The sequence below is a fragment of the Vipera berus genome (assembly GCF_964194415.1).
Source record: "Vipera berus genome assembly, chromosome: 2".
NCBI lineage: Eukaryota > Metazoa > Chordata > Lepidosauria > Squamata > Viperidae > Vipera > Vipera berus.
The window spans coordinates 176,398,536-176,415,905 of NC_138203.1; the positions used below are offsets into that span (position 1 = coordinate 176,398,536).

Sequence of the window (17,370 nt, forward strand, 5' to 3'; positions counted from 1 at the left end):
CCGTGTTGCAACACTAGAAGCAGCAACCCACTTCCGCAGCAAAGCAACCTTCTGCCAGTCTTCACACAGCACCGCGTGGCAAAATGTCACGTGGGAGGAGGGGGAGGGAAGGCGGCGCCAACCCTGCCAATAATTTCTTTCCCGAGCTCCTTTCGGCTAACAACCCGAGCTTGCTCGCTCTCGGGAAGTCCCACCTAATGAACCGGAAACAAAAAGAAATCCGTAGCCGGGAAAGGTCGTTCTCTTGTCCAAGATGGCGGCGCCCAGAGAGTCGTGTTGAAGGGAATGAAGGGCAGGCAGAGCGCCGGGGCCGGTCCCTCCGTTATCCGCTTTACCTCAGGTTACGGCCGGCACTGAGATTTTGAAACACCTCACCCGACCGTAGGTTTTGTTCACTTCGCGGCGGTTGGAGGGGGTGGTGGTGGCTCAAGGTAACAACTGTGTGAGATAGATCGATGCTTCAGACTTGCTTGCTTTCTTCCGCTTTAGAGCACGTCCCTGGATTTATTATACCATAGAAGCCGGTGGATTGGAATGGGGGATGGGAGATCCTTCTTCCGCCCATCCTTTTCTCTTAGTCAGATTTCTGCTTTTCCTCTGGGTGTTTCAAAGGGTGATTGGAGGTCAAGGTCGTGTTTTTAGGCAGCCCGTCGAGCTCAACGCTGCTTGTCTAATTTATTTTATTTATTTGCTTTCCAAGACTCCGTAAAGCTCAGAGGTTTAAATCTGAGATCATCCGCGGGCGGTTGTTAAGTTTAGCTAATAAGAGGCGTTAAAGCCATAATTAAAGACAAGAGAATGATTTTCGATTCATTTCATGTTACTTATCCTGAATCGACTTCTGATTCCCGGTGACAGCATGGACGAATAGTAACCATTTTGATCAGTCCTAACATTAAATCAAAGCTCCTGCAAAGATTTTTTTTTGGCAATCCGTTTGTTTCTGCATATTCATGCAATCCTCAATCTTGTCAAGCATCATCATTTTTTTCTAATTCATCATTTCCTTGCACCACACACACCAAAATATTTCTCCTTAATCTCATAGGGCTAATTAGTGAAAGTAAAACTTAATAATGTAAATGTTTTAATTTTTCCCCTTCACTGTAAAATAGTTTCTAATTTTAAAATGTGCTTCTCTGCTTCCTGGAGACATGTTCCATTAAAGACTTGTGTGCTTTAATACTTATGTAAAAATTAACACATATGTAGAAGCATATTTTATGCTTTTGAGTCAGTTTTTGACCTCACATTAGCATTGATAAGTCCTGGTAGGTTTCTTGGCAAGATTTCAAAAGTGGCTTGCCATTGGTTACTTCCTGGAGCTGAGACAGAGTAACTGGCTCAAAGTCAGCCAGCCAGCTTTGTGCATAAGATAAAATTACAACTCGCCATTTCTAGCTTTCTATCAGGTTATTTAACCACTATAACAAACTAGTTCTGAAGCATATTTTATGTATATATAAAATATAGTGAGGTCCTTGGTACTCTATGATCTGGCTTGTTTTCTGATGATATTACCTAGATTGGGTAATGAAACATCTGCAAGAAAACAAGCCAGCTCAGAGAGCACCAAGTTCACACACACACACACACACACACACACACACACACCCATTTCAACCCTGAGCTACAAATATTCTTTTTTATTGATATAAAATAGTTATTAAAAGGAATTTTTTAGTTTCGGATTAATGAAACGGCTTTTAGGGGTATTTAGCAGATCTATGGTATATGAGTTTGAGCAGGACACATACTTTGGATTCTTAAGACATTGTTTCAACATTTTGCTTAGTTGTCATGGCTTTTTTACTATGATTGTTGAAAAGCTGAAGTTTTATGGTTGCTTTATATCATAGCAAGTAATTTTAAAGTTCTGTAATAAACACGTTGCAGCTGGTTCAACAATAAAATAAAACAATCCTGATGTTAATGTTCAGTACTTTTGTGAGGCATTTTTAAGCAAATGTTCCATCTTACTGATGCTTAACTAATTGTAAACAATTTTGTAGCCAATGGGCCTAGTAAAAGAATTTAGCTTGATTGTTTGAAAATAAATACTAAATTATTTTCCTTTGTACTTGGCAAATTGTATGTAATTTCATTTTTTAAAAATCTTATTTCTCTTGTGCATCCTCTTGCTATTGAATTTGAAGATCTATATAATTTTGTTTTAGGAAATGCAAAATGTCCTGCACGGAACAACTATTTTTGAAATGGTTTATGTCCGAATTAAAGTGTGTGGTTGGATATGGATTGAAACTGTTTCAGTCCAGCTGTGGTCTAAAACATAGCTATTCTTGCACAAGTGTTGTGGTTTAGGAATGGAGAAACCCCTAAAAATATTGGCAGTGACAACTGAGGAAAAAAAGGGAGGGAAATATACTGGTAGGCAGGACACTAGAAAATGCCACCCTAGGATGGAGTCAGTGGCAGCTAAGAAAAGAGAAAAGATCAGGGGAAGGTAGGCTGGTGGGATATAATGCATTGGAACACTGGTCCTAACAATTTATTTATTTATTTATTTATTATTTTATTGAATTTATATACCGCCCTTTCCCGAAGGACTCAGGGCGGTTTACAGGGTATAATTTTTAAAACATTAATACAAAAATTAAGACCAATTTAAAAAAGATTAAACTAAGTCCCTGCAACATGTAAAACCCCAGTTAAAACCCCAATTAAAACTCAGCCTGAGCCGGAAAGCTCGAAGAGCCAGGTCTTCAGGTCTCGGCGGAATGATCGAAGGTCGGGGGCAGTCCTAAGCTCCGCAGGCAGCTGGTTCCAGAGGGCAGGCGCCCCCACAGAGAAGGCCCTCCCCCTGGGTGTCATCCGCCGGCATTCTTTGACCAGCGGCACCCTGAGAAGACCCTCCCTGTGGGAGCGCACAGGACGAAGGGAGCTTGATGCCGGCAGCAGGTGTTCCCTCAAATATCCTGGACCCAAGCCATATAGGGCTTTATAGGTCATCACCAGCACCTTGAATCTCACCCGGAGGGCAACTGGAAGCCAATGCAGCTCGCGGAGCAGAGGTGTTACATGGGAGTAACGGGAAACTCCCATCACAACTCGCGCGGCTGCATTTTGCACCAGTTGAAGCCTCCGAGTGGTCCTCAAGGGCAGCCCCATGTAGAGAGCGTTGCAGTAGTCTAAACGGGAGGTCATGAGCACATGAGTGACTGTGCGTAGGGCATCTCGGTCCAGTGGAGAGGAGGCAGAAGGAGGTGGGAAGAGAAAACACTGGGAAGATCAGTGCAAGGTTAGCTTGGTTCCTAGTTTGCTCCTATTTGATAAAACTATGAAATCAGTATTATTTAAGAGAGCATCTGGACTATAATGGTTGCCAGTGAGATTAGGTACTATGGGTAAAAGGTTTCTAGTGGATATTTTTCATTTAGTGTGTTTTTAATTTGTATTTTATTTTATAGTTTTTATTTGTATTTTATTTTAGGTAAACTGCTGGGAATAGCACTTCAAAGAAACAATATACCAATGTTATTAAATAAGTAAATGGCCTGTGATGAATGGATACAGGGAAGCATGTAGACTGGTGACATAAACTGTCTTCAGAATAGCTTCCTGGGAGAAGGTAACCAGTGTTACCTTTCTTGCACTGGGATCCCTGCAGACTTTATTTGGGCAACTGAGAACAGCAACGTTTTGAATTTTGTTTTGCTGATAGGATGGCTTGGCAGAACTTCCCCTGTATTACGTTTGGAGCACACACCCATAGTTTGCTGTAATATTTATTGTAAATGCTTTTTAAAGAGGAATTCTCTTTTGCAGGAAAATTTTTGCAGCACACCCAAGAAAAACCATCATGCAACAGATGCCATGCAAGTTTGCATGTTTCTTTAGAGTCATCAAAGTAAAGGGAGTTACGTTTCAACAGCTGAATTTCTTCAGGCGAAAAGTAAGCTTATATAACACTGCATACCACCTCAAAAGCTGGATTGATTACAACTGTACAGTTTCTGGATTGATTAATTGATTATGAGCCATCATGTCATTGTTAGCTCTTAGCAACCACATAGATAAACCATCTGGTCTTTTAAGCCTTTCAACATTTTGCCCATCAACATCCACTTTGCTGCTGGTTGTCCTCTTCTTTCTGTGTCTGCCAGCACATTTTCTTTACTCTCATATCCACTTGGATATGATGGCACTTCAGTATTTGGAATTTACAAATGCAGATGAAGATACATATGTTATATATCCCAAAGAGAGAAAAAGGTAACACTGGGATAGAATTAAACTGTTGCTGCTCTTGGGATATATTTTAGTCACATCATCCATGGATAGCATTTGTATAGCAAGGAAAAACTGTAATTTATTTTAGATAGCATTTATGTGTGGTTGATAGAATGTAGCTAGAAAAACGGGTACATCTTTTATTTTTTGTGTGTGTATTTCTGTAAGCCAAATGGATAATACTTAATGATTCACAGAGTATTAAAGTTGAAACATTCAACTAGAATTTAAGATAATCTTAGTAATAATCTCGTATTAGTGTTTTTAAAATATAAAATAGCTGTAAGATAAAGAAGTATCCCTGGATGTGTTACTGGGGGAGAAAAAAGTTTCCATGAAATTATCATACATAAATTCAGTCAATACAGTGGGACTTTTTCAGAAGCACCTAGGAAGTGAAAACGACCATATGATTTAAAGAAACCTAAATATGTTAAAATGGCTGTTTTAGAAGAAAAAAAGTGTTTTTTCTTTTCCAGTATGCAATGCAGCACAAGAAAACACTTTTCCAGCAAGCGAAGCTGAAGCCAGAATCAACTGTACCACCTTGCCTGGAAGGACAGCATTCAAACGAAGAGACAGTGGTTGTCCATGAGGTGAAATCAGTTTCACCTCTTCTGCCTCCCTTCTCAGAGAAACCAGTGATGCATGAAGAAAGACCGAATTTCACAGCAGTTACTACTGTTGCAAAAACTGTAGAAGAATCAGCATTGAAAGAAGAAAAAGATTGGAAAGAAATGAAATTAAATTGGGATACTTTGCCTAACATTTTGGCTCGTTTGACCAAAATTAAACTTACAGGTAGGTCTTTTTTCTTTTCTTTTATGGAACTGTTTTTATTACATGTATATATATATTTTTCTATTTTGATTTTTCAATCTTTTTTTTAAAGTTCTGCAGCCTAATACAGTGCTTTCCAAATATTGATAAGTTACCCAAAATTTAGTAGAAGCGGTTTATCTTCCAACAGTGACACACAAACCCATTACCCGATCACAACAGGGACATTTAAATTAACTTAAAAGTGTTTTACGGTAAAAAGGACTTTCAAAGTATCAGTTTTGAGTAATGAAGGAAAAGCCTTGGTGGAGCAGTGGGCTAATGCCTCCTTAAGTAACACCAGCTGCCTGCAATTAGTGCAGGTTCGCATCCCACCAGGCTCAAGGTTGACTCAGCCTTCCATCCTTCCGAGGTAGGTAAAATGAGGACCCAGATTGTTGGGGGCAATTAAGCTGACTTTGTAATAATGCCGCTTGGGAGGGGTGTGAAAGCCCTAATAAGCAGGCATATACATAGAATGAAGGCTACTGCTAAGCTTGTAAGCCGCCCTGAGTCTTCGGAGAAGGGCAGGATATAAATGGAATTAAATAAAAAATAAAATAAAATAAATAAGGTTTGGAAAGCACTGGTCTAATCTTACATCTATTTAACAAAAACGAAGAGTTTCTGAATTCAGTAAATTTCAGCTTGGCCTTATTTCCTTGTTCTATTATTAATCACTTCATGTAAGGAAATATAGCATTAGAGAGTTAGTTTTCATATTCTCACATAAAGAGGCACATTTACAGATTTCCATTTTTTATACTTTCAGTTGTTCTTCACAAAATATCAGTATTTGAAGTATAGTTCTTCGTAAGTGGTCTTTGGATTTAAACTTGTTATTTGTTCTATAGTAGAGAACATTTTCATTTAAAAGCGTGGACAGTTCTATTTTTAAACTAAGATTGAATTTTGGGGAAAAACTTCTATAGATGAATAAGGTTTGTATTGATTTTCTTTTAACTGCACTCTTAATATATTTCACGCACAGCAGAGAGGGAGAGAAATCCATAGTTTTTACAATGGCTTCTAAGATTTTGAGATATTTGCTAGAATATCTCTGCATCAAAACAGCTGTTTTTCCTAGTTTTGCTGTATGCTTCTGCTGTGATACTCATTCTGCCAGGGAACATTGGTGCCTCTGTACCATCAGATTGCTATGTAGTTAAATGGTGGAGAATGGCAGTAAGGATGGGCATAAGTTATTTTTTAAAGTATACGGTATTTTAAAAAGCATAGATAGTCCCTATTTAATGTTGGTAATTGGGCCAAAATTTCCATTGCCAAGATACGCAGTCCTGAAACACAAAATCATGTGACTACACTGCTTATCAGTGAACGTTGCAGCACTTCCCATTGCCATGATTAAGTGGAACACCATTGGTCATTAAATGAGGATGTCACGTGACTGTAACTTCTGATTTCCTGCTGGCTTCCCCATTGACTTTGCTTATGGGAAAGTTGCAAATAGCGATCATGTGACCATGGGACACTGAGATGGTCAAGAATACAGGCCACTTGGCAAAGTGCCTGTTTACAGTCATGTGACTGGGGTTCTATAACACCTGGAACTTTAGGAACCAACTGTAAGTACCACTTGTTCAGCAGTGTTGTAAGTTTGAATGCTTGCTTAATGAGTGGTTGTTAATTAAGAATCACCTATATGTTTTTGTGGGGGAGTTTTGTTAAAATGTTGAAAAACAGTATAGCTGATTTCTGGCAGTTATCCGTGTTTGCCTATAGCTGTCCATGTTTGATGGAACAGTCAAAAATGCTTCCAGGACCTACAAGTTGTCCATATTCCTTCTATAGATGAATAAGGTTTGTATTGATTTTCTTTTAACTGCACTCTTAATATATTTCACGCACAGCAGAGAGGGAGAGAAATCCATAGTTTTTACAATGGCTTCTAAGATTTTGAGATATTTGCTAGAATATCTCTGCATCAAAACAGCTGTTTTTCCTAGTTTTGCTGTATGCTTCTGCTGTGATACTCATTCTGCCAGGGAACATTGGTGCCTCTGTACCATCAGATTGCTATGTAGTTAAATGGTGGAGAATGGCAGTAAGGATGGGCATAAGTTATTTTTTAAAGTATACGGTATTTTAAAAAGCATAGATAGTCCTTATTTAATGTTGGTAATTGGGCCAAAATTTCCATTGCCAAGATACGCAGTCCTGAAACACAAAATCATGTGACTACACTGCTTATCAGTGAACGTTGCAGCACTTCCCATTGCCATGATTAAGTGGAACACCATTGGTCATTAAATGAGGATGTCACGTGACTGTAACTTCTGATTTCCTGCTGGCTTCCCCATTGACTTTGCTTATGGGAAAGTTGCAAATAGCGATCATGTGACCATGGGACACTGAGATGGTCAAGAATACAGGCCACTTGGCAAAGTGCCTGTTTACAGTCATGTGACTGGGGTTCTATAACACCTGGAACTTTAGGAACCAACTGTAAGTACCACTTGTTCAGCAGTGTTGTAAGTTTGAATGCTTGCTTAATGAGTGGTTGTTAATTAAGAATCACCTATATGTTTTTGTGGGGGAGTTTTGTTAAAATGTTGAAAAACAGTATAGCTGATTTCTGGCAGTTATCCGTGTTTGCCTATAGCTGTCCATGTTTGATGGAACAGTCAAAAATGCTTCCAGGACCTACAAGTTGTCCATATTCCTTCTATAGATGAATAAGGTTTGTATTGATTTTCTTTTAACTGCACTCTTAATATATTTCACGCACAGCAGAGAGGGAGAGAAATCCATAGTTTTTACAATGGCTTCTAAGATTTTGAGATATTTGCTAGAATATCTCTGCATCAAAACAGCTGTTTTTCCTAGTTTTGCTGTATGCTTCTGCTGTGATACTCATTCTGCCAGGGAACATTGGTGCCTCTGTACCATCAGATTGCTATGTAGTTAAATGGTGGAGAATGGCAGTAAGGATGGGCATAAGTTATTTTTTAAAGTATACGGTATTTTAAAAAGCATAGATAGTCCTTATTTAATGTTGGTAATTGGGCCAAAATTTCCATTGCCAAGATACGCAGTCCTGAAACACAAAATCATGTGACTACACTGCTTATCAGTGAACGTTGCAGCACTTCCCATTGCCATGATTAAGTGGAACACCATTGGTCATTAAATGAGGATGTCACGTGACTGTAACTTCTGATTTCCTGCTGGCTTCCCCATTGACTTTGCTTATGGGAAAGTTGCAAATAGCGATCATGTGACCATGGGACACTGAGATGGTCAAGAATACAGGCCACTTGGCAAAGTGCCTGTTTACAGTCATGTGACTGGGGTTCTATAACACCTGGAACTTTAGGAACCAACTGTAAGTACCACTTGTTCAGCAGTGTTGTAAGTTTGAATGCTTGCTTAATGAGTGGTTGTTAATTAAGAATCACCTATATGTTTTTGTGGGGGAGTTTTGTTAAAATGTTGAAAAACAGTATAGCTGATTTCTGGCAGTTATCCGTGTTTGCCTATAGCTGTCCATGTTTGATGGAACAGTCAAAAATGCTTCCAGGACCTACAAGTTGTCCATATTCCTTCTATAGATGAATAAGGTTTGTATTGATTTTCTTTTAACTGCACTCTTAATATATTTCACGCACAGCAGAGAGGGAGAGAAATCCATAGTTTTTACAATGGCTTCTAAGATTTTGAGATATTTGCTAGAATATCTCTGCATCAAAACAGCTGTTTTTCCTAGTTTTGCTGTATGCTTCTGCTGTGATACTCATTCTGCCAGGGAACATTGGTGCCTCTGTACCATCAGATTGCTATGTAGTTAAATGGTGGAGAATGGCAGTAAGGATGGGCATAAGTTATTTTTTAAAGTATACGGTATTTTAAAAAGCATAGATAGTCCTTATTTAATGTTGGTAATTGGGCCAAAATTTCCATTGCCAAGATACGCAGTCCTGAAACACAAAATCATGTGACTACACTGCTTATCAGTGAACGTTGCAGCACTTCCCATTGCCATGATTAAGTGGAACACCATTGGTCATTAAATGAGGATGTCACGTGACTGTAACTTCTGATTTCCTGCTGGCTTCCCCATTGACTTTGCTTATGGGAAAGTTGCAAATAGCGATCATGTGACCATGGGACACTGAGATGGTCAAGAATACAGGCCACTTGGCAAAGTGCCTGTTTACAGTCATGTGACTGGGGTTCTATAACACCTGGAACTTTAGGAACCAACTGTAAGTACCACTTGTTCAGCAGTGTTGTAAGTTTGAATGCTTGCTTAATGAGTGGTTGTTAATTAAGAATCACCTATATGTTTTTGTGGGGGAGTTTTGTTAAAATGTTGAAAAACAGTATAGCTGATTTCTGGCAGTTATCCGTGTTTGCCTATAGCTGTCCATGTTTGATGGAACAGTCAAAAATGCTTCCAGGACCTACAAGTTGTCCATATTCCTTCTATAGATGAATAAGGTTTGTATTGATTTTCTTTTAACTGCACTCTTAATATATTTCACGCACAGCAGAGAGGGAGAGAAATCCATAGTTTTTACAATGGCTTCTAAGATTTTGAGATATTTGCTAGAATATCTCTGCATCAAAACAGCTGTTTTTCCTAGTTTTGCTGTATGCTTCTGCTGTGATACTCATTCTGCCAGGGAACATTGGTGCCTCTGTACCATCAGATTGCTATGTAGTTAAATGGTGGAGAATGGCAGTAAGGATGGGCATAAGTTATTTTTTAAAGTATACGGTATTTTAAAAAGCATAGATAGTCCTTATTTAATGTTGGTAATTGGGCCAAAATTTCCATTGCCAAGATACGCAGTCCTGAAACACAAAATCATGTGACTACACTGCTTATCAGTGAACGTTGCAGCACTTCCCATTGCCATGATTAAGTGGAACACCATTGGTCATTAAATGAGGATGTCACGTGACTGTAACTTCTGATTTCCTGCTGGCTTCCCCATTGACTTTGCTTATGGGAAAGTTGCAAATAGCGATCATGTGACCATGGGACACTGAGATGGTCAAGAATACAGGCCACTTGGCAAAGTGCCTGTTTACAGTCATGTGACTGGGGTTCTATAACACCTGGAACTTTAGGAACCAACTGTAAGTACCACTTGTTCAGCAGTGTTGTAAGTTTGAATGCTTGCTTAATGAGTGGTTGTTAATTAAGAATCACCTATATGTTTTTGTGGGGGAGTTTTGTTAAAATGTTGAAAAACAGTATAGCTGATTTCTGGCAGTTATCCGTGTTTGCCTATAGCTGTCCATGTTTGATGGAACAGTCAAAAATGCTTCCAGGACCTACAAGTTGTCCATATTCCTTCTATAGATGAATAAGGTTTGTATTGATTTTCTTTTAACTGCACTCTTAATATATTTCACGCACAGCAGAGAGGGAGAGAAATCCATAGTTTTTACAATGGCTTCTAAGATTTTGAGATATTTGCTAGAATATCTCTGCATCAAAACAGCTGTTTTTCCTAGTTTTGCTGTATGCTTCTGCTGTGATACTCATTCTGCCAGGGAACATTGGTGCCTCTGTACCATCAGATTGCTATGTAGTTAAATGGTGGAGAATGGCAGTAAGGATGGGCATAAGTTATTTTTTAAAGTATACGGTATTTTAAAAAGCATAGATAGTCCTTATTTAATGTTGGTAATTGGGCCAAAATTTCCATTGCCAAGATACGCAGTCCTGAAACACAAAATCATGTGACTACACTGCTTATCAGTGAACGTTGCAGCACTTCCCATTGCCATGATTAAGTGGAACACCATTGGTCATTAAATGAGGATGTCACGTGACTGTAACTTCTGATTTCCTGCTGGCTTCCCCATTGACTTTGCTTATGGGAAAGTTGCAAATAGCGATCATGTGACCATGGGACACTGAGATGGTCAAGAATACAGGCCACTTGGCAAAGTGCCTGTTTACAGTCATGTGACTGGGGTTCTATAACACCTGGAACTTTAGGAACCAACTGTAAGTACCACTTGTTCAGCAGTGTTGTAAGTTTGAATGCTTGCTTAATGAGTGGTTGTTAATTAAGAATCACCTATATGTTTTTGTGGGGGAGTTTTGTTAAAATGTTGAAAAACAGTATAGCTGATTTCTGGCAGTTATCCGTGTTTGCCTATAGCTGTCCATGTTTGATGGAACAGTCAAAAATGCTTCCAGGACCTACAAGTTGTCCATATTCCTTCTATAGATGAATAAGGTTTGTATTGATTTTCTTTTAACTGCACTCTTAATATATTTCACGCACAGCAGAGAGGGAGAGAAATCCATAGTTTTTACAATGGCTTCTAAGATTTTGAGATATTTGCTAGAATATCTCTGCATCAAAACAGCTGTTTTTCCTAGTTTTGCTGTATGCTTCTGCTGTGATACTCATTCTGCCAGGGAACATTGGTGCCTCTGTACCATCAGATTGCTATGTAGTTAAATGGTGGAGAATGGCAGTAAGGATGGGCATAAGTTATTTTTTAAAGTATACGGTATTTTAAAAAGCATAGATAGTCCTTATTTAATGTTGGTAATTGGGCCAAAATTTCCATTGCCAAGATACGCAGTCCTGAAACACAAAATCATGTGACTACACTGCTTATCAGTGAACGTTGCAGCACTTCCCATTGCCATGATTAAGTGGAACACCATTGGTCATTAAATGAGGATGTCACGTGACTGTAACTTCTGATTTCCTGCTGGCTTCCCCATTGACTTTGCTTATGGGAAAGTTGCAAATAGCGATCATGTGACCATGGGACACTGAGATGGTCAAGAATACAGGCCACTTGGCAAAGTGCCTGTTTACAGTCATGTGACTGGGGTTCTATAACACCTGGAACTTTAGGAACCAACTGTAAGTACCACTTGTTCAGCAGTGTTGTAAGTTTGAATGCTTGCTTAATGAGTGGTTGTTAATTAAGAATCACCTATATGTTTTTGTGGGGGAGTTTTGTTAAAATGTTGAAAAACAGTATAGCTGATTTCTGGCAGTTATCCGTGTTTGCCTATAGCTGTCCATGTTTGATGGAACAGTCAAAAATGCTTCCAGGACCTACAAGTTGTCCATATTCCTTCTATAGATGAATAAGGTTTGTATTGATTTTCTTTTAACTGCACTCTTAATATATTTCACGCACAGCAGAGAGGGAGAGAAATCCATAGTTTTTACAATGGCTTCTAAGATTTTGAGATATTTGCTAGAATATCTCTGCATCAAAACAGCTGTTTTTCCTAGTTTTGCTGTATGCTTCTGCTGTGATACTCATTCTGCCAGGGAACATTGGTGCCTCTGTACCATCAGATTGCTATGTAGTTAAATGGTGGAGAATGGCAGTAAGGATGGGCATAAGTTATTTTTTAAAGTATACGGTATTTTAAAAAGCATAGATAGTCCTTATTTAATGTTGGTAATTGGGCCAAAATTTCCATTGCCAAGATACGCAGTCCTGAAACACAAAATCATGTGACTACACTGCTTATCAGTGAACGTTGCAGCACTTCCCATTGCCATGATTAAGTGGAACACCATTGGTCATTAAATGAGGATGTCACGTGACTGTAACTTCTGATTTCCTGCTGGCTTCCCCATTGACTTTGCTTATGGGAAAGTTGCAAATAGCGATCATGTGACCATGGGACACTGAGATGGTCAAGAATACAGGCCACTTGGCAAAGTGCCTGTTTACAGTCATGTGACTGGGGTTCTATAACACCTGGAACTTTAGGAACCAACTGTAAGTACCACTTGTTCAGCAGTGTTGTAAGTTTGAATGCTTGCTTAATGAGTGGTTGTTAATTAAGAATCACCTATATGTTTTTGTGGGGGAGTTTTGTTAAAATGTTGAAAAACAGTATAGCTGATTTCTGGCAGTTATCCGTGTTTGCCTATAGCTGTCCATGTTTGATGGAACAGTCAAAAATGCTTCCAGGACCTACAAGTTGTCCATATTCCTTCTATAGATGAATAAGGTTTGTATTGATTTTCTTTTAACTGCACTCTTAATATATTTCACGCACAGCAGAGAGGGAGAGAAATCCATAGTTTTTACAATGGCTTCTAAGATTTTGAGATATTTGCTAGAATATCTCTGCATCAAAACAGCTGTTTTTCCTAGTTTTGCTGTATGCTTCTGCTGTGATACTCATTCTGCCAGGGAACATTGGTGCCTCTGTACCATCAGATTGCTATGTAGTTAAATGGTGGAGAATGGCAGTAAGGATGGGCATAAGTTATTTTTTAAAGTATACGGTATTTTAAAAAGCATAGATAGTCCTTATTTAATGTTGGTAATTGGGCCAAAATTTCCATTGCCAAGATACGCAGTCCTGAAACACAAAATCATGTGACTACACTGCTTATCAGTGAACGTTGCAGCACTTCCCATTGCCATGATTAAGTGGAACACCATTGGTCATTAAATGAGGATGTCACGTGACTGTAACTTCTGATTTCCTGCTGGCTTCCCCATTGACTTTGCTTATGGGAAAGTTGCAAATAGCGATCATGTGACCATGGGACACTGAGATGGTCAAGAATACAGGCCACTTGGCAAAGTGCCTGTTTACAGTCATGTGACTGGGGTTCTATAACACCTGGAACTTTAGGAACCAACTGTAAGTACCACTTGTTCAGCAGTGTTGTAAGTTTGAATGCTTGCTTAATGAGTGGTTGTTAATTAAGAATCACCTATATGTTTTTGTGGGGGAGTTTTGTTAAAATGTTGAAAAACAGTATAGCTGATTTCTGGCAGTTATCCGTGTTTGCCTATAGCTGTCCATGTTTGATGGAACAGTCAAAAATGCTTCCAGGACCTACAAGTTGTCCATATTCCTTGTTCGCTAATATTCCTTGTTCGCTAAGTCCTTGAAATGAGAAGAATAAAAAGTATAACGGGAAAGGGTAAGAGAGATCTTCATGTATTCAAATATGTTCGCTTGAATGCATGAAGAATGACAAATTAATTTTATTTAGAAATAATTTGAGAATAGTAATTGGCTTATCTTTGTGAATAGCTATTTTGGAGCAGATACATTGACTTATTTCAATTATCAGATTCTACTTCTATATTGCATTTAGGTTTCTGACAAGTTATTTGTTTATATCAATTTACACTCTGAGAAACAGGTATTCAATTTGAGATAAGTGCTATGTTCCTACCGCAGCTGTTCTATAACAGAGCTCATCTCTTTTTTTAAAAAATAACATTCGTGTTCAAGGTCCAAAAATAATTTGAATCCTCAATTTTTTACAAATATTATAATATGTGTATTAGTGACAAATCTGCTACATAGGTAGCTTACTAACTGCTTCGTTTAGCACCCATTTGAAGTTATGATGGTGTAAAAAAAATAACACAAAGGGAAGTGAGGTTGTAAGCCTGTTGCAAGACAGGATTTTCTGCTCAATAACTATGGTTGCTAAATGACGACTACCTACAGTGTCAAAAAATTTTTTTCCAGCTGAACGACTGATAGCAGATAGCATTAAAATGTCAACTTTTATTTTAATTTAATTTTCTAAATATCTTGCTGCTCTCCTTTACTGTGCACATACTTATCATGTAAGAATCATGTTGATTTTACAGATTCTATGTAGCCACTGTAGTCATTAATTATTACTTTTTTGCTTGGGTTCTCTGGACAGCAAAGTTAGAGTATTATATCTATGTGTTAAGTAGGCCATTAAATTGTACTACTTTAAATTTGGAGAAAGAAAAAAAATAAGTGTTTTCTTCTATGAATAGCAAAAAAAAAAGTATGGATTCTAGCAACTATTTACATAAAATCTAAAAAAAATCCTGATTTAACATATTCTAGTAAATGGTTACATAAACTAGCAAAAGTTATGAATTGTTTGCTAGATAATACAGCAAATTAGAGAACAGGATAGGTTCTAGAGACTTGTGTAATAATGATCCTGATTTAGTATTATGGGTTAATGTTAACGTTACAGTGTGCTTTTTTCCCAAGTCTATTTTTTTTTCTTTTTTTAAAAGTTTTACTAACATTTGGTTCAAATATTGCCAATTGTGAGAATATTTTAAGAATATGGACTTTTTTAATGTAAATGATGTAACTGCCAGTGAAACAACCATACAACTAGAAACAAGGTTTTTACTATGTAAACGAATTGGTGTGTCACTTACCACCAATGTTACTCTTATAGTGTTTCAATGAGCAAAGAGTGAAACTGCTCTTCGAAAGAAAAGAAAGAAAAATATTGATACAGACATTTTTTGGTAGCTTTCCTTGTGAAAATATTAAAATTTAGAGTAGTATGATGAAATTCTCCAACTAATCCCATTAAAGCAAAAACTACACTTTTTTCTTATTTATGCTACACATTTATCATAAAATTTGTGATAATGATTTTAATGTAGGGTTGTATGACAAAGAATACCACCTTTCAGGAAATAGGCTAAGGGTGGGGGGGGGAGCATAGCAAATATTGCCTGCAGTTCCAGAATTTCCAACCCCATAAAGCCAGCCTAGTTTTTTTCGACCGCTTAATGGCATTCCACTATAGGTAGTCTTTGACTATTACAACCACAATTGAGCCCAAAATTTATGTAGCTTAAGTGCCTTTTTTGACGACTTTTCTTACCACATTTGTTAAGTGAATCACGGCAGTTGCTAAATTACTAACACGGTTGTTAAGTGAATCTGGCTTCCCCATTGACTTTGTCAGAAGGACACCAAAGGTGATCACGTGACCTCAGGACACTACAAACATCATAAATATGAACCAGTTGTCCAGCATCCGAATGCAGATCACATGACCGTAGGGATGCTGTATTGGTCATAAGTGTGAGAAATGGTCATACGTCACTTTTTTCCAGTGATGGTGTAACTTTGAATGGTCACTAAATGAACTATTGTAAGCCGAGAGCTACTTATACTTCTACGTTTTGGTAAGTATGAGCACAGGTATTCCTCATTTACTGACCATTTGTTCAGAAATCATTTGAAGTTCCAGTGGTGCTGGAAAAAAATAAATTAACGGCCCATTTACAACCTTTGCCCTATATTTTAGTCGCGTGGTCACCATTACAGTCAGTATGTATTGTCCTGTGCCTGACCTGCGTTTTTCCCCCTTTTTTCCCCCTTCACAGGGAGAGATTGATTGGAAAGAAAGGGACTGCAAGAAAGCCCAGGGCTGGAAGCTGTGGGAAAACTATGCAAACCTCTTACAGAATTATCTTGAAATCTTTTTTCTTTCCAATCAATTTCAAATAGGAATTCTCTCTGACTCTTTTCTGCTGCCAGCATGCTTGTGTTATTCTCAGGTATGCAAGAGCAAATGTAACCCCAATTCGGATTGAATTTCTATCACTAAGGGAGGTGATCATTAAATGAGAAATACCTGATTTTACAACCTTTTTTGTTACGGTCATTAAGTGAATCACATGATTATTAAGTGAATCTGACTTCCCTCATTGACTTTGCTTGTCAGAAGTTGGTTAGGAAGGGTTGTGAATTGCTGTCATGTAACTCTGGAATGATATGCTGGTTGCCAGGCTTCCAAATTTTGATCACATGACTGTGGGGATTCTGCAGTGCTTACACAGTAAGTGCAAGGATTTGTCATAGGTCATTTTTTTTCTTTTTCTTTTGATGTCTAAAAGAGCAAACAACTTACTCGCTTGAAATCCTTGTCTCCAATCTCTCTGCTCTGCAATGTGGGGGATAAGGCTCAAGCAAAGGAGAGATTGCTTGCTTCCCCCCCACCTCTTCCTACCCTCACAGAGCAGAGAAATTGGAGAGGAAGAGAGTTCAAGAAGAAAGCATGTTGGTTGCCTAGTGCACCTAGCCTCAAGTTGTGATTGATTGCATTGCTTTTGATGTGTACACAACAGTAAGCAAGACTTGAGTATTCCAAAGGGTAAGGGAATAGTTAGGAGGCAAACAAAAGCCGAAAGTGAGAAACTGGTTAGTCTTGAGTCTTTTCAACCAGAAAGTACAGTGGTGGTCAAGTGATTTACAAGTTGTCAATCCCAAACAGAACCTTTAAATAAGGATCACCAGTAGTATACTACATTGGTTCCACTGATGCCTAACTGAGTAGATTTAGTCAGGAGGTGGGTAGCTGAAAGGCAATCCCAGAATTTCCTTTAAAGTTCCTTTAAAAGCAAGATTCATGCCTTTTTACCCCTACTTTTTAGGCATATGAAAACTTTGGGGGGATGTCAGTCAGCTGGATAGGGTGAGATGATAATATTCAGATAAACATCGTTACCCAGGCTGGAAGTCTTGACCCAATGTCTGGAGGCTCTGAAGGACTGGAAGAG

The 17,370-nt window shown here is 38.4% G+C and overlaps 1 protein-coding gene across 3 annotated transcripts in view; it reads left to right on the plus strand.

The window, feature by feature from the left end:
- Positions 1-241: 241 nt before the first annotated feature.
- The window catches only part of COX10 (cytochrome c oxidase assembly factor heme A:farnesyltransferase COX10), a 124,223-nt gene continuing 107,094 nt past the window's right edge, over positions 242-17,370 (plus strand). Inside the window, exons 1-3 of one of the 3 annotated variants that reach the window (XM_081319637.1) lie at positions 242-381; positions 3,787-3,913; positions 4,731-5,052. In XM_081319637.1, the coding sequence (XP_081175763.1) occupies positions 3,821-3,913; positions 4,731-5,052 (415 nt within the window). In that variant the 5' untranslated portion in view covers positions 242-381; positions 3,787-3,820. Of the gene's footprint in view, positions 432-3,768; positions 3,914-4,730; positions 5,053-17,370 lie in introns of all 3 variants that reach the window. The other 2 variants (XM_081319639.1, XM_081319638.1) reach the window with 2 other exon arrangements.